Raw genomic sequence first — 25,159 nt, 5'->3', positions numbered from 1 at the left:
AGGCCGGATCAGATGGGACAGTAGTATGTAAAATATCACCAGAAGTTGAGATTACGTCATCCCAGTAATTTTTAATAAGGGGGCAGGTCCACCAGATGTGAAGCAGAGATCCTAGATCACTGTGACATCTCCAGCAGGTAGGTGAGATGGATGGGGAAATGACGTGTAAGAGAGTGGGGTGTCTGTACCATCTCATCAGGATCTTATATTGTGTTTCTCTAACCTGGATACAGATGGAGCTCTTATGGGTTTTAAGAAAGATAGAGTCCCATTCTTTGTCTGTGAGTGAGATGTTTAGATCTCTCTCCCATTTTTGAATAAAATGGGGAGGTGTCGGGGAGTCAGATGTAGATAGGAGTTTGTACAGTGTGGAGACTGTGTGTATGGGATTTATAGGGGCCACGCACATTTTTTCAAACGCGGTCAGCTCCCTTGATGCTTCACGGTATACATTATCTGTGTGTAGGAAGTGTCGGACCTGTAAGAATTTCCAGAAGTCTGTCTGTGGGATCTCCCATTTCTCTCGTATCTCCGAGAACTGTTTAACCCCAGATGGATGGACCAACTGCCCCACTCTAAAGAGTCCCTCCAATGCCCAGTTTTGATAATACCCCAGTGAGAGGCCAGGTGGGAAATTCGGATTGCTCAGAAAGGAGGTGAGGGGGCCAACAACAGAAGAGATGTACGATTTTCGTCGTATCCCCTTCCAAAAGGAAAGTGTAGGAGAGATGGTCGGGTGAGGGTGTAGTAGTTTGGGCCAGGTCGGGAGCCAGGGGAAGATCTCTGGGAACAGTTGTAAGCATAAACCTTCTAAGACCACCCATTGTTTAATCTCCCGGCTCCTGGTCCAATCTAAGACTCTGTTCAAGAGGATTGCTTGGTAGTAGATTTCAATATCTGGTAACAGGAATCCACCCCTCTGAGGCTGTCGAGTCAGAATTGATCTTTTGATTCTAGGTCTCTTACGACGCCAAATAAATTGCTGGATCAAAGATCTCACAGTCCGGAACCAGGAGTCGGGGATCTGAATTGGTAGGGTCTGAAGGAGATAGAGCAGTTTGGGTAACGTATTCATTTTTACAACGTTGATTCTACCTAGCCAAGAGAGATTATGGTATTGCCATCTACAATAGTCATTTCTGATGGCTTGGAGAATAGGATGGAAGTTCAAGGACCATAGGCGTGAGAGATCGCTAGATAGCTGAACTCCCAGGTATGTGATGTGGGAGTCCCTCCACTGAAAGGGAAATGTGGTTTTCAAGCCAGTTAGAACCGAATGGGGGGTTGAGATATGAAGGGCATAGGATTTGGATGTGTTGATTTTAAAGCCTGATAGCGAGCTGAAAATGTCCATTTCGCTCATCAGGTTGGGGAGTGAGAGCGCGGGGTCTGTGACCGTCGCCAGCAAATCATCTGCAAATAGAGCAAGTTTATAATCTATATCACCTACTTGTAGTCCCTTAATCTTGTCATTTGCTCTAATCGCCCTAGCCAGGGCTTCAATACACAGGACAAAAATCAAGGGGGACAAGGGGCAACCCTGTCTCGTTCCATTACTGATAAAAAAGTTGTCAGAGAGGGTCCCGTTAACCCGTACTTTAGCTGATGGTTGTGTATACAAAGATAGTATTCTATGGAGGGCTCGTGGGCCCAACCCAATATGCTCCAGCACCGCTCTCATGAAATCCCAACTCACCCTGTCAAAGGCCTTTTCGGCATCTGTAGACAACAGTACAGTGGATGTCTTACTGCTAGAGGCCAAATGGATGAGATTGAGGAGTTTAGTCGTATTATCTTTAGCTTCCCGACCGGGGACGAAGCCCACTTGGTCGTTATGGACGAGCGACGGGAGAAATTTATTCAGTCTAAGAGCCATTAATTTCGCAAAGAACTTGATATCTAGATTAAGTAGGGAAATTGGCCTGTAGCTGGAGCATACTGAGGGGTCCTTTCCTTGTTTAGGGATCACCGTGATATGGGCTTCAAGTGATTGTCTGGAGAAGTGAGTTTCGGCGGATATGGAATTAAAAGCCCGCAGTATATTGGGGGCAAGAGCATCTTTAAATATCTTATAATAGGTGGCTGTGAAGCCGTCTGGGCCTGGACTTTTACGTAGGGGAGCGGTAGAGATAACATGTTCCACCTCGGTCAGAGTGAAAGGTGCTTCTAAAGATTTCCGAGCAGACATTGATAGTTGAGGGAATGTCACATCAGCTAGGTATTTCCTGGCTCTTAACATATTGGAGAGGGGGTCATGGGCCTGGGAAGGATCACCTAGGTTATATAGAGTATTATAATAATTTTTAAAGCATGCTGCTATCTCCGGAGATTTAAAGCACGTGGAGCCCGTGTTATTTTTCATTGAAGGAATGAAGGAGGCCAATCTCTGGGATCTAAGTGCTTGGGCTAAAAGCCTGCCTGGTTTATTTCCCCACTTATAATATTTACTATTACATCTACGCAGGGAGGCTTGGGCTTTGTTATTAAGAGTTGTTCGGAGTTGTGCTCGGGCTGCAGACAGCTCCACCAAGTCTGATGGGGTCAGGGAGGATTTGTGGCGGGATTCTAAAGAATGAATCTTATGTAATAGTGTGGTGATCAGGGCCTGATTGTTTTTCTTTACAAATGAGCCTAATTGGATCAGTTTACCCCGTATAACACATTTGTGGGCCTCCCAGATCGTAATTTCAGATAACTCTCCTGTATCGTTAATATCAAAGTAATCGGTCAGTGCCTTATCTAATTCCGATTTGCAATATGTATCATATAAGAGCGATTCATTAAGGCGCCAAGTCCAAGGACCGGGGGTTCGAGAGGGGGCCGATAGGGACAAGAATACTGGGGCATGGTCTGACCACGTGATGGAGCCAATAGAAGCATCTACGATTAGGGGGAGGTGTCTATGGCTTAAAAACAAATAGTCAAGGCGTGAGTAAACCTGATGTGGGTGCGAGAAAAAGGAGAAATCTCTGTCGGTGGGATGTGTGACCCGCCAAGAGTCAGCCAATTGAAATTCGTGGAAGATCTTCCTAACCTGTCTATGTTTGTGTTCAGAGAATTTAGGGGCTGGTGGAGAAGTGTCGATGGAGGGGTCCATGGACCAGTTTAGGTCGCCTCCCAAAACCACCACACCCGTCGCAAGGGCTTCGAGTCGGGGAAGAGAGGAACGAAAAAAGGGTATTTGGCCTTGATTTGGAGCGTAGAGGGATATGAGGGTATATGCCTGGGAAAATATATTGCACTGGACTACTAGTAACCTCCCTGGGACTAGTTTATGGACAGAGATGTTGGACACCTGGAGGGCTTTGGAAAAAATTATAGCGACTCCCTTAGACTTACTTTCAAGGTTATTAGAGTAAAAAGCAAGGGGATATCTTTGGTTTACTAAGGAGGGGCCACGAGCAGAGATCTTAAAATGTGTCTCCTGAATTAGAGCCACATCCACTCTATCAGATCGTAGTGTCCGAAGTAAATGGGATCTTTTCTCGGGAGTGTTAAGTCCCTTTGCATTGATCGAGGTGAATTTAAGTACACCTGGAAAAGACATCACAATGCTCCATAATACAAAGATGTGTAGCACACGGACAGTTCACCGAGAAAAGTAAAAAAATAGTAAGGGGAAAAAGAGTGAAAAAAAGAGCAGGTTACAAAAAATAGAAACAATGTAAACATAGTAACATCCGCGATGGGGAAGCAGGTAGGTATATTAACCAGCATCCCCATGGGGCACAGTGGCCGTATGCGGGATCGGGGTAAGGGAGTCACCCCTATAGGCACTGTTATTTAGCATAAACATCATAATAGTACAATACTAACTTAGTAAAGATTATAATAACCAATAATATTAATCGGTGGTAAATAGTAACTAACTTCTGATTAAGTCCCGTTGTTGAATTCTAGGGCTTAAAAATGAAACCGGGGGGGGGGGGGGGGGGGGAGGAAGGGGGGACACAGTAGTACGAGTTTGTATTAGCATTAGGCCGCATGTAGCGTGTCTCACCCGGTACATCACGGTCAGGATATTCAGTTCTCCCGAAGAAAACAATCGGCTGAGTGGTGGGAATCGATTTCTTCAGGTAGGGGAGGAGCCCTGGCGCGTCGGAAGTGGTTTTGAAGGTTTCTTTTGAGAACTGCCGACCACTTGCCATGGCTCTCCCCCTCCCGAAGGCCGTGGTGGGTGCAGATCCGGGGGTGTGAAGTCCCAATCCGGGACCTTTAAGGGTGGGAGACCGAGACCCGAGCAGAAAGTGGGGAGGTCAGATGTGGTATGGAGAGAGTGTATCTTGCCTGAAGAAGATACCTGTAGGCTAAAAGGAAATCCCCATCTGTATTTCAGCTGTCGTTTACGGAGTTCGTCCGTCAGGGGGCGAAGAATCTTCCTTTGTTGCAGGGTATGCCAGGAGAGATCTTGAAAGATGGAGATAGGGTCGCCTTTGTAGACCAAGTCATCAATATGACGCGCTCTATTCATGATTTCTTCTTTCTGGGAATAGTAATGTAGGCGACAAATGACGTCTCGGGGTCGATCGGAAGAAAGCCCCCTTGGTTTTAGAGCGCGGTGGGCTCTATCAAATGTTATGGCGGCAGCTGGATCTTTGCCCAGAATTGTGTTGAAGATTGTCGTCAAGGCATCCACTATGCCTGTTTGGGGGACATCTTCTGGGATACCTCTCACCCGGATATTGTTCCTCCTGCCTCTGTTATCCAAATCCAGTACACGGGACCTCAGCGATCTGATCTCATCTGACTGGGATTTGACGACGTCTATTAGGGACCCCAGGAAGTTGTCAGTGGAGTCTCGGTGTTCTTCCAGTGTGTTTACCCTATCAGAGAGCTGTGAGATATCTTGTTTGATTGATGCGAGCTCTCTTCGCATGGTATCTTGGATATCCTGTTTAGTCGGGAGTGTTCTCATAAATTGTAGGATATCTTGGAGAGCGGTATCGCTGTGAGTATGTGAGGTAGGCTGCTCCATCATTAACGGGGAGGCAGATGAAGCAGAATGACAGGAAGATGGGCTGGAGGGAGAGAGGTTTCCTGATAGCCTTGTGGGGGTAGGTTGTAGGAACGATCTCATTCCCGGTTGGGTCGCGGTCTCCTTAGGTTGTGCGGTATTACATTTCTTTTTCCCGGATCTAACCATGCTTAGAAGTGAGTAGGCGAATACTTGATTGTAAGAGATGTCATAAGTGTAAACTTGGTATTGCTTGGAACGCTGTAAAGTGCCTATAGCATGGTGACTCCCAGTGGAATGGCACTAGCACGCCATTAATCTGCGGTCGCTCTTAAAATGACAGGCACATAGTGGGCATCAGATCCCGCTTCTTCGGTAATGTGGAGGTAGATATCAGGCATCTGCATTGCCGGTCCTCAGAGAGCGACCCACTTCCTTTGTAAATTCTAACAGGGAAGTATAAAAGGATCTGAGTGACACATGTATAACTGTGTATATGAGTAGGTCACCAGGGGGAGCTCCAGCTCAAGATAAAAAATCTCAAAGGGCACTGCCACTGGAAAATAGAAATTAAGCCCACTGAACCAATTAATTATAATATCTGAACTGTGTATTCATAAAGGGTCCTCAGAGGGACTCAGCAGGCACAGTGGGGTATGATAAAATAAATGCAGCAGGGTCTCTAAGGAGTGTACTCACATCAGTGACTTGTATGTTGGTTAGGCATATGATATTAAGTACCTTTAAATAAGGATTGCTAGTACAGCCAGTTATTATGCCTGGCACAGGTGGAGAGGGGTCTTATGAATGAGGGGGGTGTCTGAGGGTGCGCGCTTGGGGCCCGCCGTGTCTTCGTTCCGGTCCCGGAACTCACGGCCGGGCCTCTTCTTCACTCCAGTCCCCGGTCTAAGGATGTGGGAAGTGGAGGCCCCGGATGTCAGGTTTATGCAGGGCGCCGTCCTGGCTGGGCGGTAGCGGGCGTGAAGGGTGTTGCGGATGTCGCAGGGCCGTCGGGCGGCGAGGGACCAGCAGGCCAGTCAAGACCTACCAGCCGTCGCCTCCGTCCGGTCCGCCGGTCTCCAGAGCCTCCGTCACCGCCGCCGCACCTCGGGAACGAAGGTCACAGGGGTCCACGTCCCCACGGTCCACGGCTTCTTTCTTCACTTGTCACTGCCTCTTAAGGTAAGCAGGTGTAGACTCCGTCTCTGTGTTCCCGAGCAGGAGTGCAGGACTCGGCCGAGTGTCGGAACGGGTCCGGGGGGGAAGGTTGTACCTTAGTCCCCGGCTTCACAGGGAGGGGTAGGCCGCAACCCGCAAAGACCCTTAAAAGGGCCTCCCGGCTCCGCAGTCGATACCCCTCTGTCAGGTGAATTAGGGCAGAGCCACAAGGTGTTATGGGGTCGATGGGAGACCTGATCTGCTTATATAAAGAGCTATTTTTATAAAGGGTTAGCAGGAGCTCTCGTGGAAACCCTCCGTTCAGCTTGCTGGCCAAACCACGCCCCGAATTTTTTTTTATGTATGTGTTCAAGGATTTCAAATTTAAAATGGGTCTCACCGAACCGTCCGGTTTCGGTACCACAAACAGTGTGGAATAGTAACCCCGTCCTTGTTGAAGTAGGGGCACCTTGATTATCACCTGCTGGGAATACAGCTTGTGAATTGCCACTAGCACAGCCCCCCTGTCTGAAGGAGTAATCGGCAAGGCAGATTTTAGGAACCGGTGGGGTGGAGACGCCTCGAATTCCAGTTTGTACCCTTGAGATACTATTTGCAGGATCCAGGGATCCACCTGTGAGCGAGCCCACTGATCGCTGAAATTTTTGAGGCGGCCCCCCACCGTACCTGGCTCCGCCTGTGGAGCCCCACCGTCATGCGGCGGACATGGAAGAAGCGGGGGAGGACTTTTGCTCCTGGGAACCTGCTGTTTGTTGCAGCCTTTTTCCCCTACCTCTGCCTCTGGACAGAAAGGACCCGCCTTTTCCACGCCTGTTTTTCTGAGTCCGAAAGGACTGTACCTGATAAAACGGCGCCTTTTTAGGCTGTGAGGGAACATGGGGTAAAAATGCTGACTTCCCAGCAGTTGCTGTGGAAACTAGGTCCGAGAGACCATCCCCAAATAACTCCTCACCCTTATAAGGCAAAACTTCCATGTGCCTTTTTGAATCTGCATCCCCTGTCCACTGGCGAGTCCATAAGCCTCTCCTAGCAGAAATGGACAATGCACTTATTTTAGATGCCAGCCGGCAGATCTCCCTCTGTGCATCTCTCATGTATAAGACTGAGTCTTTTATATGCTCTATGGTTAGCAGAATAGTGTCCCTGTCTAGGGTGTCAATATTTTCTGACAGGGAATCTGACCACGCAGCGGCAGCACTGCACATCCATGCTGACGCAATAGCTGGTCTAAGTATAATGCCTGAGTGTGTATATACAGACTTCAGGATCGCCTCCTGCTTTCTATCAGCAGGTTCCTTGAGGGCGGCCGTATCCGGAGACGGTAGTGTCACCTTTTTAGACAAACGTGTGAGCGCTTTATCCACCCTAGGGGGTGTCTCCCAACGTGACCTATCCTCTGGCGGGAAAGGGAACGCCATTAGTAACTTCTTAGTGATTACCAATCTTTTATCAGGGAAAGCCCACGCTTCTTCACACACTTCATTTAATTCATCTGATGGGGGAAAAACTACGGGTAGTTTTTTCTCTCCAAACATAATATGTCAGTATCCGTGTCGACATTCGCGTCTGCCATCTGAGGTAGCGGGCGTTTTAGAGCCCCCGATGGCCTTTGAGACGCCTGTACCGGCACGAGCTGAGAAGCCGGCTGTCCCGCATTTGGCATGTCGGCAAATTTTCTGTGTAAGGAGTCGACACGTGCACGCAATTCCTTCCATAAGTCCATCCACTCAGGTGTCTGCCCCGCAGGGGGTGACATCCCTTCTATAGGCATCTGCTCCGCCTCCACATCATTATCCTCATCAAACATGTCGACACAGCCGTACCGACACACCGCACACACACAGGGAATACTCTAACAGAGGACAGGACCCCACAGAAGCCCTTTGGGGAGACAGAGAGAGAGTATGCCAGCACACACCAGAGCGCTATATAATGCAGGGACTAACTGAATTATGTCCCCTATAGCTGCTGTTATATATACTGCGCCTAAATTTAGTGCCCCCCCCTCTCTTTTTTACCCTTTTCTGTAGTGTAGACTGCAGGGGAGAGCCAGGGAGCTTCCTTCCAGCGGAGCTGTGAGGGAGAAATGGCGCCAGTGTGCTGAAGGAGATAGCTCCGCCCCTTTTTCGCGGACTTTTGTCCCGCTTTTTTATGGATTCTGGCAGGGGTAATTATCACATATATAGCCTCTGGGGCTATATATTGTGGTATTTTTGCCAGCCAAGGTGTTTTTATTGCTGCTCAGGGCGCCCCCCCTTCCCAGCGCCCTGCACCCTCAGTGACCAGAGTGTGAAGTGTGTATGAGGAGCAATGGCGCACAGCTGCAGTGCTGTGCGCTACCTTGGTGAAGACTGATGTCTTCTGCCGCCGATTTTCCGGACCTCTTCTTGCTTCTGGCTCTGTAAGGGGGACGGCGGCGCGGCTCCGGGACCGAACACCAAGGCCAGTTCCATGCGGTCGATCCCTCTGGAGCTAATGGTGTCCAGTAGCCTAAGAAGCCCAAGCTAGCTGCAAGCAGGTAGGTTCGCTTCTTCTCCCCTTAGTCCCTCGCTGCAGTGAGCCTGTTGCCAGCAGGTCTCACTGTAAAGTAAAAAACCTAATTATATACTTTCTTTTTAGAAGCTCAGGAGAGCCCCTAGTGTGCATCCAACCTCGGCCGGGCACAAAATCTAACTGAGGCTTGGAGGAGGGTCATAGTGGGAGGAGCCAGTGCACACCAGGTGACCTAAAAGCTTTCTTTAGTTGTGCCCAGTCTCCTGCGGAGCCGCTATTCCCCATGGTCCTTTTGGAGTTCCCAGCATCCACTAGGACGTCAGAGAAATAGATAATTGTGTGCATTTAACAATGTCTGTGTACACTGAACCATCCATCAGAAACCAAAAGGTGTCACAATCTCAGTCTCGCTCAAAAAATCCCTGTATTATCTAATGACTTTTTGAAGACAGAATCCTACACTACTTAGACTATTATACAGTGAGAATGTAAGAATAATAATTTAACACACACACCAACCACAGACACCAGTACAGCAGTTCTGCCTGCATCTAGTAGCTCGCACTTGTGGTTACAGTAATGCTACAGACACATTTCATTATTCAGGGACTCTTGGGAGAGCTAATGCTGGAATGCTGTCCCTAAGTGAGTAATGAATGTTGGTTTTTACTGCTGTTACACCATAAACCATATGGTACAGGACAAAGGTAAAAGCCAAGATCAAATTCTGCAAGTTGACAAGTTTAGATTGGTGTAGTAGCTTAGACTTGAACTGTAGGGTACATAGGGGTCTACCTACCTCTGCTCAGGGCAGTTTACATGTGGAAACAATAGTTTCTGCATTTTCAACGATCAGAGCCATGAATCAATGTATTAATGTTGTGTTCATTAAATCTCCTGTGTTCACTAAAAGCTGAAGATGCCGCTAGCCTGCTGAGCCTCGCTCCTTCCCACAGAAAGAGCGTTTGATTCCTACTGGTCGACTTTATATTTCTCCTTGTCGGGAGAAGCCCGGGGAGGAGATGCATCTGGGCACTTTGGCTGCAGGGCCGGCTCTCACGTTATTAGGTCCAGCCCCAGTCATAGCTAATCATGAGTCAATGTGGAAAGGGCTGGGCTAAAATGACACAATTCGCATTATATTAGCCCCTTCCATAGGGACTTGTAAATCCCGGTAGGGTCAATCCATGTGGAGTGGTCCAGCCCTGGTTGCTTGACCATTTAAAGAAAAACATTTTTGTGTGTGTGTGTGTGTGTGATGACCCCTGTAAGTTAGTAGTCAGAAACCACCATTACTTTATTCTTATTTACCTTTATATGAAGATGGCGGACATTTCTGTACCATGGCATATGACATTTTTCACTCTTGCAGACATCTGGGGTAAAAGAGGTTAAGCTGCAAGCTGTGCAGCCTAATCACATTATTTTATTAACAGACCCCATAGAGCTATACATTATACAGATATGTCCTACATCTCTGCTGCAATCATGCCACATAGACCCTCTCGGCACGCCAGGTCCTGTTAGCATCTTCTAGCGTCTGGCATCTTTTTTTGCAAAAAATGTGTCTTATTTGCAACGCAATGAATTTTGTGTGTGACTTGAGTCTCTGAATCTGTACACGAAGTGCTACAATGCAGCAGCAGCAGCAGCTTTTTGTCAAATACAAGTTCTGTCCTGCTCCATATACTACTACTAATTATTTATATAGCGCACATATATTCTGCGGCGCTTAACAGGAAATATTTGGCCATTCACATCAGTCCCTGCCCCAGTGGAGTTTATAATCTATATTCCCTACCACATGTACACGCACACACATTCATGCTAGGATTAATTTTTGTTGGGAGCCATTTAATCTACCAGTATATTTTTGGATTGCAGGAGATAACCGGAATACCTGGAGGAAACCCACGCAAGTATGGGGAGAATATACAAACTCCACACAGTAACGGCCAGAATCGAACCCAAAACCTCAATGCTGTGAGGCAGTAATGCTTACCACCGTGCTACCTCAGTCACACACACAAGTGTCATATATAAAATTATATATAAAATGAATCAGCACAGTCTCCTTGTGTGTCCTCATGGCATTTTGTTGTGACTAAGACGCATTTTCAGCAACAAAAAGAAAAAGACACCCACGGGACCTGGCTGCTCACTCACACTGCATGGCGTATCGAGGCTAAATGTATGGGGATGCATCTGTAACTACTGTATGTACTGTACCTTGAACATAGACTGCAAAAATTTCATTAACTGCAAAACCCCTTACTCGCAGTAAATACAACATTAAAAGTCAGGAGAAATACAAGCATATGATATTGGTATCACAGTATATAAAACCATCTTCCCTCCATCGCTTGTTCAGAGAAGGTAACCATATTAAGTAAGTACAGTCGAGAACAGCCTAAAAGCCTCGTTCCACTAAACATGCAGTTAGGTTGGTTAGCATTTAAAAGTGCATGCACTTTTCCTCAAAAGAGAACCACAGGACTCATTTATGGTACACCCAGTGCAGGCAGCCATGTTGTTGTGGTCTGAACTCATAAACCTGAGAATGAATTCATGATGAGGCTCCCTCACAGGCCTCGGTAATGCTAGCAGTTGCTAGGGGATTGATGGTGTGCAACCTGATGAACATGCTGTTTCTGTCTGTATAATAGCTACACATAAGATTACATAATTGCAAAACACTAAATAGAACACTTTAAATTTTTTCTTTTGTTATGCCCTTCAAAATAATAATAATGACAAATAAGACATCCTGTTATGACAGCACTCCTTTAAAACGTCACAGTGATAATCTGCACCACAGAAAGAAGCCATCCTGACAGACTAATGAGAGTGTATGGATTCTGGGTGAAATCTGACGATATGTGCAAAATACAGAGCGTGGCTTTACTGATAAACTTCCAGAATAAAAATAATAATAAAAAGCTGTTACCGTGTATAATTCTCTTTGGGCGCTGCAGGAACACCGTATCCACCAAACACTTGTTTCTCAGTGGGAGAGGAGACAATATCAGCCATACTGAGTATTCCACCAGTGTTCCGGACCTTGGCCTCCACAAACATTCCGGGACCTTGCTCCTTTTTAAAGGACTGTCGGACTGGAGAGGACCTCTCACCCTGCATGGCGTGGGGAGGCCCGTGAGTGCTATGGCCATGCATTTCCATCATCCTGATATCAGTCACTCTGTGAGGGGAGGCTGGAGGCGTTTTAGAGCCGAGCGATGGCAAATGGCTCTCCAAGTGTTTCCGCGTCTTTTGTCTATAAACAGATTGTTCCATCATTTCCATTTGCATAGAATTGTTTGAATAAGTGCTTGACGACCTCATTGCACCCCTGTGGAAAGCCATAAGATGATCGGGCATGTCCAGTGGGTGGCCACCGTGTGATGACGCCACGCTCATTCGCCCTTCGTGATATAGGTAGGGCTCTGCATACATACTGTCATTTCGGATCAACTGGACATTTTTACTCAAATCCTCATCTGGTTTTACATCCCTCCTTTCTAAGATGGCACTGGGGCTAGGAGATATGGATCGAGAGACTGGCAAACTGGATAACCTTTCCCTTGTAATTGTGGCATTGCTCTGCCCCACTGGGGGACGTCCACCCCCATAAGGTATCCTTGATGGAGACGGTGGCATGGAATGGGGCACAGGGGTAGGAGGTGGAGATATTGGGCCCCCATGAGAAGGATATGTGGCCGATCCAGGCCGGTGGACCGTTGGGCCTTCTCGCACTGCGTATGTGATATCTCTTTGCATCTGATGAAAGAAAGAATTCCATGGTTAGAAATATGGAGAGAATTACATTTATCTGTGTAAGTTTTCATCATTTATTAATCACTACGGATACAATGAGAATTAACCTCACTTATGGAAAAGGCTTATTTGCCCGTAACACAACAAACATACAATGGTAGCCTACACTTAAGCCATCTGAATATATTAGATAGAGAGATAGAGAGATAGAGAGATAGAAAGATAGATAGAGATATTTCATTAAAGTATTTCTAGTTAGTGTATTAGATAAAATTGGCTTATTAGAGTTGTTGCAAATTATACCCCTTTTCCACCTGTAGCGCGGGTCGCAGCCGGGAGCCTGACACGGCTGCGACCCGTGCTACAGCCCCCTTCTACACTAGCTCCACCAACCCGGCATATTGCCGGGTTGGTGACGCTGCTAGTGACGCGGCAGGGGCGGCGCTGGGAGATCACATGATCTCCCAGCGCTGCCCTTCCATACACTGTGAACGGGAGCCGTGTCGCATCGACATGGCTTCCGTTCACACTACACAGCTTACCGGGTTGAACACGTGTTCAACCCGGCAAGATACCCGGGTAGGATTCCTGGATCACTTGATCCGGGATTTTGCAGGGTGGGTCATTTCCACTAGGAAAAAAACACGGGTAAATGTGCGCCCCCGCGCATTTACCCGTGTTTTTAAATCTAGTGGAAAAGGGGTATCATTGATCATGATTTGGGAGTAAAGCAGAAAAGGAGGAAGTAACTGTGCTGGGAAACCATACTGCAATGCAGGGTAAATAATGGCAGCTTTTGCATGTAGCCAACATATGGGTAGCTTTATTTCTACACTGCACTTAAGACTGAGGTTGGAAACACCACTCTATAGGGCCCTACTCACTGGCCGACCCGCCGCCGAGCTGCCCGACGGCGGATACGGCCGACGAGCGACCCGGCGAAGGGGGGACAGTGACCGGGGGAGTGAAGTTTCTTCACTCCCCCCGTCACGCGGCTGCATTGAAGTGCAGGCAAATATGGACGAGATCGTCCATATTGGCCTGCATGCACAGCCGACGGGAGACCAGCGATGAACGAGCGCGGGGCCGCGCATCGTTCATCGCAGGAGTCTCCACACTGAAAGATATGAACGAGTTCTCGTTCATTTATGAACGAGATCGTTCATATCTTTCAAAAAATCGGCCAGTGTGTAGGGCCCTTAAATCTCTTTGTACATTTTAGATCTGCCCCACCTGCAATGCAGTATGGTGTTACCAAGGTGCACAGACACCTGCTCGTTTTTGCTTTAATCAGAATCAGGCCCAGTGTTCCCCATGAAAGGCTGCCTATAAATCAGAAGGGTTGGGTGTGGAATCCTGGCGGTCGGAATCCCAACGGTCAAAATCCCGAGCAGAACGATGCCCCTTGCGGACTCACTATGCTCGCCACGCTGCGGGCTTGGTGGCTCACTTAGCACATCACAGGTTCTATTCCCACTCCATGGGTGTCGTGGACACCCAGGAGTGGGAATAGCTGTGGCAGCGCTGCCGGTATTCTGGCGGTCGGGATTCCAGCGTCGGTATTTTGATAGTCAGGATTCCAACTACATCCCAATCAGAATTGTAGATGTGGTTCCCAGCTGTATCTTCCAGAATACTGTACCGCCGCTATTTCCATTATACCATCTGTGCACAAGCTTATATAGCCCTAAAACCTGGACTGTTAGGGGGCTTTGAGAACCATGTTTGGGAAACACTGGTATATACATTAGAGATAACTAGTAGATTTTAACGATTATTTTAGGGCTCTCAAAAACTATTGGTGCAATTTATCACATAGTGGGCGCTTACATGGAATAAGTTCTTCGCTCCAGAGACAGAGGAGTAAGGATATATCACATCAGCTACTCTCAGAATGATCTCTGCTGCAAGTGGCTGCGGACTGAGGCTGGCTGCCTTGTTTATGTGCTATGGGTACATCATCTTATTACTGCGAGACTGCTGTTAATACACTCTGTTTATACTGGATGTCTACAGCTACAAAAATGGCATACAAGGCACAGCACTGAGCTGGCGGAGAGGAGTTATCATCCCTTGGGCCGGATGTACTAAGCGGATAATGCGGTAAACTCCCTGTTTACCGCATTTTCCTGATGTACTAACCCCCGGCCGGCAGGTCAGTGCCGCAGCGGGGTACGCCAGCTTTAGCTGGCGATAGTCCATAGAAGCCTATGGGCTTCTCTCCGCGGCGCTGTGTGAGGGATCCAATCAGATCCCTCCCAGCATGCCCTGCGGCCGCCCCCGTCACCCCGCGCATGCGCAGACTGACTCCCGGGCCGAATCCCGGAAGTCAGGCTCCTGCTGCGCATCGCGGAGGTCAGCTCTTATCGGAAGAGCTGTCCTCCGCAATGCTGATCGCATATGTTAGTACATATGCGATCAGAATCGTGGCGATGGGCGGCGATGAGGGTATGAAAATGCAATTAAGTAAAGGCTTAAAAAAATATAACAATTTATAAATAACTTTTTTTATTTTTTTTAATCTACAATTCTGGAATACAGTCATAGCAATTTGGGATTTATAATAAAACCTGCACAAATACCAGCAACACAAAATGTCATTTTATCCAGTTATAAATGTTACGACCAAGACAGACAGCGGTCTCTGGGATCATACAAATATTTTTAGCGAAATGTGACTTCACAAAATATCACATGCTCCTGAAGAAGATTCCGACCATGTGGAATCTACCGCAAGGAATATTTACTGCAAGTGTGGCTTTCCCCTTACTGTCGTCTAGTGAAAGTCAGATGTTATAATTAGGCCTGGCATTTTATTTGTTCCTTTTTAAAAGCACTGGCTCAAGTATCCTGCGACAGAGGAGTCTCACCATTCCACACCCATAGAACCTTTATCAGTGTACTTTATACATTTCCAGGTAGTGCTTTTATACATGTGAGATACAGTCAGGTCAGGATGGGATCATAGTGAGCGGGGAAGAGAAGCAGGGGTATTGTTGTGCCACAGAAGTGGCCTAGGGGGACAAAACTGTGACATCCGGGCCTGGCTACAAGACTCCATTAAACATTATTAGAAACAATACTCCCCACAATTTACGCATGCCAAATTGGGTAAACCAGGTCCTGCACAGGGCTTGATCCCCCCAAACCCCAACCCAGTCCACTAATAAACTCCACCTCTTCTGCACCTGCGAATCGGGTCAGTTGTCTGGTTTGTTATATAGAGGTAACAACTTTGAAACAATAGGCTTTCCCACACCAATAGCAAGGGCCAAAGTGATAACAGCACCATAGATTTGTCTTCACCATAAGGATTGTGGGTAGCACACGCAAAGCTCTCCTGAGCGCTGGAACTTTCCCATGCAAATGTTAGAACTGCATTAACAGCACATACATTTAAGGTGCATTTAGGATAATTTTTTCGATAACTTCAACATATAGAGGTATGTTGTATAATGCTGGTGGAACGTGTTTCATAAACAAGGTAATAAGCTCACTGAAGTGTGTGTTAATTTGAGAAGGCAGCATTCTGTGTATTCTGGAAAGCATTACAATCTAGCTGCTATTCATCCACATCCAGATGGCAAATCATTGTCTTGTTTCCCTCTGATTTAACCACTAGCTGTACTACTGTGATATTAACCACACATTGCAAGGCCGAGACACAGAAAATAACCAGTTTCCAATGCGGTTCCGTTTCTGCCTGTGTTAGGATAAACCACAAGAGCCCAGAAGTCAGAGGCGCAATGGGGTCCTGTATTCTAGGCACAAAGTATAATCCTGAGCACTATTCATAGAGCTAGTGCCGAAATAATGGGGGATATTTATTTAGCAAAGGCTAGGGAGAGATAAAATGGAGAAAGAGAGAGATAAAGTACCAACCAATCAGCTCCTAACTGCAATTTTTCAAACACTTCCTGTAACGTGGCAGGAGCTGATAGGTTGGTACTTTATCTCTCCGCAGCCATTGATAATACCCCCCCATTACATAATTAAATAATGTCAAAGTGATGTACATTTATGATAATGAAGAATATCAACACAGCTTAATGAACAAGATAATAGATAGATAGATAGATAGATAGATAGATAGATAGATAGATAGATAGATAGATAGATAGATAGATAAACTGTAGATGTGACTATCACTCTGGGTGTGCCCTTACTGTTTATAAAGGCATTGGCCAAGGTGTGGGAATAAGCATTCTACTGCCTAAGGCACCAATTCAGATTACCACAAAACAATTTGCACTAGTGTAATACAAATTAATAATCAATCAAAAGGCACATTATTGTGAGAGCTGCCCAGTCTATTTGTATTTAGGCCCTCATTCCGAGTCGTTCGCTCGGTATTTTTCATCGCATCGCAGTGAAATTCCGCTTAGTGCGCATGCGCAATATTCGCACTGCGACTGCGCCAAGTATCTTTGCTATGAAGATAGTATTTTTACTCACGGCTTTTTCATCGCTCCGGCGATCGTAATGTGATTGACAGGAAATGGGTGTTACTGGGCGGAAACAGGCCGTTTTATGGGAGTGTGGCTGAAAACGCTACCGTTTCCGGAAAAAACGCAGGAGTGGCCGGAGAAACGGGGGAGTGGTTGGGCGAACGCTGGGTGTGTTTGTGACGTCAAACCAGGAACGACAAGCACTGAACTGATCGCACAGGCAGAGTAAGTCTGGAGCTACTCTAAAACTGCTAAGTAGTTTGTGAGCGCAATATTGCGAATACATCGGTCGCAATTTTAAGATGCTAAGATACACTCCCAGTAGGCGGCGGCTTAGCGTGTGTAACTCTGCTAAATTCGCCTTGCGACCGATCAACTCGGAATGAGGGCCTTAGTAACAAAATGTTAAAGAACAAAACACACTACTTTAGGAAAGGTCAAACCATTACAATGTATATTGAGAGACAAAGCTTCATTACGGACATCAGCCCCTGTGCAGCATTTCAGGCATTTTCCTACTAGTGTGTTAGTAGGTTGTGTAGGGAAACTGATACAAACATCGAGAGAACATATACACTCCACACTAATAGAACTCTAGTGGAAATTGAGCCCTTCAATCCACTGCTGAGTCAGCAGTAACAAATATTGGGGGTTATTCAGTACGAATTGCAGAGCAATGCAACCTGGATAACCCCATTGTACATCAAATTGCCTAATTAAGATGAACCCATGTAAGCCATACTAATATAACTCATAAGAATGATCCCATATTATAAGTACTTGTCACAGAACAGAATTATTAAGGGACAAGAATACAGGCTCAGCTCTAAGACAACGCACATATTGAAAAGGTCATTGCAGTATTCATAAGATTTATAAAGGGAGTGTTATTAATAATTTATACTGAAGTGATGATGTCATTCTTGTCTGAATAATACCGATTACATCACCACTCTGCTGTCAAATACAGTAGGTTCACTAAAAAACTAAAAGTTAGATTGTTATCTACCTAACCTAAGCTATATCATTAACAACCAAATGACCTAACAGCTCACAATATATTCTATAATTCAGTCATTTGGTAGATTGAACAGTGTGTACCGCACTATAATTTGTTCTGGCGATAGAGATAGAGATATATATATATATATATATATATATATATATGTGTGCAACCTGGTAATCTGGTCTTGACAAAGGCTCTGCTGTGAGCCGAAACGTTGACCTTCTGTTTGTGAGTATGTGCTGTCTGGATTAAAATCTATCAATTTCACCCTGGAGAAGTCTGGTGAGTGCATCCTTATTTGTGCACATGTATCGTGGAACTTTGTTCTGATAGGACCTGTTCCTGGATTTTGCACCCCAGCAACTGTGATTATTAACGACATGCGAGTGCGGCTCTTCTACAATGGATATATATATATATATATATATATATATATAGTAGCAGTGTGCCCCGGCACTCACAGTTCCTTAATATAGAGTATCCAGCTCACGGTGCCTTCCCACAGGGTTGCAGCCCGGTAATGTAGAGAAACAGATAGGCGGCACTCAGAGCATTTGTAAAAGAGTAAAGTGCAGTGACTTTAATGTCTTCACTGACAATAAAGTCACTGCACTTTACTCTTTTACAAATGCTCTGAGTGCCGCCTATCTGTTTCACTCTCTCTATATATATATGTATAGACCAGGAGAGGTGTCACTCAACGGACTTTACCTAAAGAACGACACTGTACTGCCACCTGTACAGTACTGTACAAGTGGCAGTACAGTGTCGTTCTTTAGGTGAAGTCCGTTGAGTGACACCTCTCCTGGTCTATATACTCATGTGCATTGTGGATGGCACAGCGGCGATTGTATGCTTCAGTGTGAGTGCCAGGCTTTTGGAAAGAATATTCTAATATATATATATCCAGGAAGTCCACACTCACTGCTTCAATTTGCAACCTGGGCGGTGCTCCATAAAAGATTTACAAGAAATCCAGAAACATATCCAAAAAAGATACAGGCACTCACCACTTCCTTGATGATGAAAACTTTATTGGTGTGTCTCACATAGAGACAATTAACAGCATGTCAGCAAAAGGTGTCGACGTTTCGGCTCCATCTGAGCCTTTTTCAAGACTAATAAGATTACATCAGGTTCTCACCCAGCAGCCCATGACACACATCAAACCCTGGAGCACTTTTATAGCAGAGGCATATCACAAACCCCGCCCATCAATCATCCAACAGGAAGTAACAGAAACACTGATACTATAGTGTTTAATCGAGGATATATATACAGCCAATCGATTGTCCTATAGCATCAAAGAGCTACACAACATGTGAGTATAATAACAACTGTTTAAAACCAAAAAAACAACGGATAGCGGCTAATAACCGCATTACCGGAAGTGCTGTGCGTTCCATTGCCCGTGGAACGCACACGTCCATCCGGCGGAAGTGGATTAGCGGACGTGACGTGCGCTCCACTGTGTATGTGGCCGGAGGTGTAAATAGCATAGGACGGCTGTACGCCGTCGCTAAGCAACCCGGCTGACGCCGATATATGCGATCACATGACCAGCCAGAACACATAAGTGAATATGATCTTAAATTGTATGTAATGGACGCACAAGCACGAAAATCATTATTAGATGTATTGAACATAAGGCAGGGACTCCATATTAGTCCTGAGTGCGGGACAGGCATTAACCACAATAAACAACTCCTAGTTTGATTCCAATAAATAACGAATAATTATCACATACTGATGCATATTCAATGTTGACAAAACTTCATTCCTGGGGTAAATGCTTAGTAACCGCCCAACACTAACCAAAAGAACCACAAATTCTCGCCTTTGTAAGTATATATATAGAACAATTCACAATGACTTATACAACTTAGCTGAGAAATGTGTAGTAGAAGTTTAAACACACAATGTGGATATATATGGAACCCAGGACATAATGGAGACCGTATTAGGTGTGTGATATAGCCTCTGCCACTAGGTGAACCAGAATGATCACCAACATAAAAGACAAAAAAGTCACAAATAAGACAACACACATGTTTGTAAACATACACTATGAAAAATGTAAATATTAAAAAAATAAGATTTTACTTACCGATAAATCTATTTCTCGTAGTCCGTAGTGGATGCTGGGACTCCGTCAGGACCATGGGGATTAGCGGCTCCGCAGGAGACAGGGCACAAAAATAAAAGCTTTAGGACTAGGTGGTGTGCACTGGCTCCTCCCCCTATGACCCTCCTCCAAGCCTCAGTTAGGATACTGTGCCCGGACGAGCGTACACAATAAGGAAGGATTTTGAATCCCGGGTAAGACTCATACCAGCCACACCAATCACACCGTACAACCTGTGATCTGAACCCAGTTAACAGTATGACAAACGTAGGAGCCTCTGAACAGACGGCTCACAACAATAACAACCCGATTTTTTTGTAACATTAACTATGTACAAGTATTGCAGACAATCCGCACTTGGGATGGGCGCCCAGCATCCACTACGGACTACGAGAAATAGATTTATCGGTAAGTAAAATCTTATTTTCTCTGACGTCCTAGTGGATGCTGGGACTCCGTCAGGACCATGGGGATTATACCAAAGCTCCCAAACGGGCGGGAGAGTGCGGATGACTCTGCAGCACCGAATGAGAGAACTCCAGGTCCTCTTTAGCCAGGGTATCAAATTTGTAGAATTTTACAAACGTGTTCTCCCCCGACCACGTAGCTGCTCGGCAGAGTTGTAATGCCGAGACCCCTCGGGCAGCCGCCCAAGATGAGCCCACCTTCCTTGTGGAATGGGCCTTGATAGATTTAGGCTGTGGCAGGCCTGCCACAGAATGTGCAAGTTGAATTGTGCTACAAATCCAACGAGCAATCGTCTGCTTAGAAGCAGGAGCACCCAGCTTGTTGGGTGCATACAGTATAAACAGCGAGTCAGATTTTCTGACTCCAGCCGTCCTTGAAATATATATTTTCAATGCCCTGACAACGTCCAGCAACTTGGAATCCTCCAAATCGCTAGTAGCCGCAGGCACCACAATAGGCTGGTTCAGGTGAAACGCTGAAACCACCTTAGGCAGAAACTGAGGACGCGTCCGCAGTTCTGCCCTGTCCGAATGGAAAATCAGATATGGGCTTTTATACGATAAAGCCGCCAATTCTGACACTCTCCTGGCTGAAGCCAGGGCCAGTAGCATGGTTACTTTCCATGTAAGATATTTCAAATCCACCGATTTGAGTGGCTCAAACCAATGGGATTTGAGAAAATCCAAAACTACATTAAGATCCCACGGAGCCACTGGGGGCACAACCGGGGGCTGTATATGTAGTACTCCTTTTACAAAAGTCTGGACTTCAGGAACTGAAGCCAATTCTTTCTGGAAGAAAATCGACAGGGCCGAAATTTGAACCTTAATGGACCCTAATTTGAGGCCCATAGACAATCCTGTTTGCAGGAAATGTAGGAATCGACCCAGTTGAAATTCCTCCGTCGGGGCCTTCCTGGCCTCACACCACGCAACATATTTTCTCCAAATGCGGTGATAATGTTGTGCAGTCACCTCCTTCCTGGCTTTTACCAGGGTAGGGATGACCTCTTCCGGAATGCCTTTTTCCCTTAGAATTCGGCGTTCAACCGCCATGCCGTCAAACGCAGCCGCGGTAAGTCTTGGAATAGACACGGTCCCTGCTGAAGCAGGTCCCGTCTTAGAGGTAGAGGCCACGGATCTTCCGTGAGTATCTCCTGAAGTTCCGGGTACCAAGTTCTTCTTGGCCAATCCGGAGCCACGAGTATCGTTCTTACTCCCCTTTGCCGTATAATTCTCAGTACTTTTGGTATGAGAGGCAGAGGAGGAAACACATACACTGACTGGAACACCCACGGTGTTACCAGAGCGTCCACAGCTATTGCCTGAGGGTCTCTTGACCTGGCGCAATACCTGTCCAGTTTTTTGTTGAGGCGGGACGCCATCATATCCACCTTTGGTTTTTCCCAACGGTTCACAATCATGTGGAAGACTTCTGGATGAAGTCCCCACTCTCCCGGGTGTAGATCGTGTCTGCTGAGGAAGTCCGCTTCCCAGTTGTCCACTCCCGGAATGAACACTGCTGACAGTGCTATCACATGATCTTCCGCCCAGCGAAGAATCCTTGCAGCTTCTGCCATTGCCCTTCTGCTTCTTGTGCCGCCCTGTCTGTTTACGTGGGCGACTGCCGTGATGTTGTCCGACTGGATCAACACCGGCTGACCCTGAAGCAGGGGTTTTGCCAGGCTTAGAGCATTGTAAATCGCTCTTAGCTCCAGTATATTTATGTGAAGAGACATCTCCAGGCTTGACCACACTCCCTGGAAGTTTCTTCCCTGTGTGACCGCTCCCCAGCCTCTCAGACTGGCATCCGTGGTCACCAGGACCCAGTCCTGTATGCCGAATCTGCGGCCCTCTAACAGATGAGCACTCTGCAACCACCACAGAAGAGACACCCTTGTCCGTGGAGACAAAGTTATCCGCTGATGCATCTGCAGATGCGATCCGGACCATTTGTCCAGCAGATACCACTGAAAAGTTCGTGCGTGGAATCTGCCGAATGGAATCGCTTCGTAAGAAGCCACCATTTTTCCCAGGACTCTTGTGCATTGATGCACAGACACTTTTCCTGGTTTTAGGAGGTTCCTGACAAGTTCGGATAACTCCCTGGCTTTCTCCTCCGGAAGAAACACCTTTTTCTGAACCGTGTCCAGAATCATTCCCAGGAACAGCAGACGTGTCGTCGGGGTCAATTGAGATTTTGGAAAATTCAGAATCCACCCGTGCTGTTGCAGCACTACTTGGGTTAGTGCTACTACGACCTCCAGCTGTTCTCTGGACCTTGCCCTTATCAGGAGATCGTCCAAGTAAGGGATAATTAATACACCTTTTCTTCGCAGAAGAAACATCATTTCGGCCATTACCTTGGTAAAGACCCGAGGTGCCGTGGACAATCCAAACGGCAGCGTCTGAAACTGATAATGACAGTTTTGCACCACGAACCTGAGGTACCCTTGATGTGAAGGGCAAATTGGGACATGCAGGTAAGCATCCTTGATGTCCAGGGACACCATAAAGTCCCCTTCTTCCAGATTCGCTATCACTGCTCTGAGTGACTCCATCTTGAACTTGAATTTTTGTATGTACAGGTTCAAAGATTTCAGATTTAGAATAGGTCTTACCGAGCCGTCCGGCTTCGGTACCACAAATAGTGTGGAATAATACCCCTTTCCCTGTTGTAGGAGGGGTACCTTGACTATCACCTGCTGAGAATACAGCTTGTGAATGGCTTCCAATACTGTCGCCCTGTCTGAGGGAGACGTTGGCAGAGCAGACTTTAGGAACCGGCGAGGGGGAGACTTCTCGAATTCCAACCTGTAACCCTGAGATACTACCTGCAGGATCCAGGGGTCCACCTGTGAGTGAGCCCACTGTGCGCTGAAATTCTTGAGTCGACCCCCCACCGCCCCTGAGTCCGCTTGTAAAGCCCCAACGTCATGCTGAGGGCTTTGCAGAAGCCGGGGAGGGCTTCTGCTCCTGGGAGGGAGCTGCTTGGTGCACTCTCTTACCCTTTCCTTTGCCTCGGGGCAGATATGACTGTCCTTTTGCCCGCTTGTTCTTATAGGAATGAAAGGACTGCGGCTGAAAAGACGGTGTCTTTTTCTGTTGGGAGGGGACCTGAGGTAAAAAGGTGGATTTCCCGGCTGTTGCCGTGGCCACCAAATCCGATAGACCGACCCCAAATAATTCCTCCCCTTTATACGGCAATACTTCCATATGCCGTTTGGAATCCGCATCACCTGACCACTGTAGCGTCCATAAACTTCTTCTGGCAGATATGGACATCGCACTTACTCTCGATGCCAGAGTGCAAATATCCCTCTGAGCATCTCGCATATAAAGAAAAGCATCCTTTAATTGCTCTATAGTCAATAAAATACTGTCCCTATCCAGGGTATCAATATTTTCAGTCAGGGAATCCGACCAAACCACCCCAGCACTGCACATCCATGCTGAGGCGATGGCTGGTCGCAGTATAACACCAGTATGAGTGTATATACTTTTCAGGGTAGTTTCCAGCCTCCTATCAGCTGGATCCTTGAGGGCGGCCGTTTCAGGAGACGGTAACGCCACTTGTTTTGATAAGCGTGTGAGTGCCTTATCCACCCTAGGGGGTGTTTCCCAGCGCGCCCTAACCTCTGGCGGGAAAGGATATAATGCCAATAACTTCTTTGAAATTAGCAGTTTTCTATCGGGGTTAACCCACGCTTCATCACACACTTCATTCAATTCCTCTGATTCAGGAAAAACTACAGGTAGTTTTTTCAGACCCCACATAATACCCCTTTTTGTGGTACTTGCAGTATCAGAGATATGCAAAGCCTCCTTCATTGCCGTGATCATATAACGTGTGGCCCTACTGGAAAATACGTTTGTTTCTTCACCGTCGACACTAGATTCGGTGTCCGTGTCTGGGTCTGTGTCGACCGACTGAGGTAAAGGGCGTTTTACAGCCCCTGACGGTGTCTGAGACGCCTGGACAGGTACTAACTGGTTTGCCGGCCGTCTCATGTCGTCAACTGATTTTTGTAACGTGCTGACATTATCACGTAATTCCATAAACAAAGCCATCCATTCCGGTGTCGACTCCCTAGGGGGTGACATCACCATTACCGGCAATTGCTCCGCCTCCACACCAACATCGTCCTCATACATGTCGACACACACGTACCGACACACAGCAGACACACAGGGAATGCTCTTATCGAAGACAGGACCCCACTAGCCCTTTGGGGAGACAGAGGGAGAGTTTGCCAGCACACACCCAAGCGCTATAAATATATAGGAACAACCCTACAGAAGTGTTGTTTCCTTTATAGCAGCTTAATATATCAATATCGCCAAAAAAGTGCCCCCCCTCTCTGTTTTTTTACCCTGTTTCTGTAGTGCAGTGCAGGGGAGAGTCCTGGGAGCCTTCCTCGCAGCGGAGCTGTGCAGGAAAATGGCGTTGTGTGCTGAGGAGATAGGCCCCGCCCCCTATTTCGGCGGGCTCTTCTCCCGGTGTTTGTGAGACCTGGCAGGGGTTAAATACATCCATATAGCCCCAGGGGCTATATGTGATGTATTTTTAGCCAGAACAAGGTATTATCATTGCTGCCCAGGGCGCCCCCCCCCAGCGCCCTGCACCCTCAGTGACCGCTGGTGTGAAGTGTGCTGACAACAATGGCGCACAGCTGCAGTGCTGTGCGCTACCTCATGAAGACTGAAAAGTCT

The 25,159-nt window shown here is 46.9% G+C and overlaps 1 protein-coding gene across 14 annotated transcripts in view; it reads right to left on the bottom strand.

Moving 5' to 3' along the window:
- KIAA1217 (KIAA1217 ortholog) overlaps positions 1-25,159 on the bottom strand; it is a 1,254,604-nt gene that overhangs the window by 80,180 nt on the left and 1,149,265 nt on the right. For all 14 annotated transcript variants that reach the window (XM_063921607.1, XM_063921603.1, XM_063921600.1 and 11 more), the window contains one exon: positions 11,574-12,403. In XM_063921607.1, the coding sequence (XP_063777677.1) occupies positions 11,574-12,403 (830 nt within the window). The remainder of the gene's footprint in view (positions 1-11,573; positions 12,404-25,159) is intronic.

This window comes from Pseudophryne corroboree, chromosome 5 (assembly GCF_028390025.1).
Source record: "Pseudophryne corroboree isolate aPseCor3 chromosome 5, aPseCor3.hap2, whole genome shotgun sequence".
Classification (NCBI taxonomy): domain Eukaryota; kingdom Metazoa; phylum Chordata; class Amphibia; order Anura; family Myobatrachidae; genus Pseudophryne; species Pseudophryne corroboree.
This window is presented reverse-complemented; position numbering and strand designations above follow the sequence as displayed.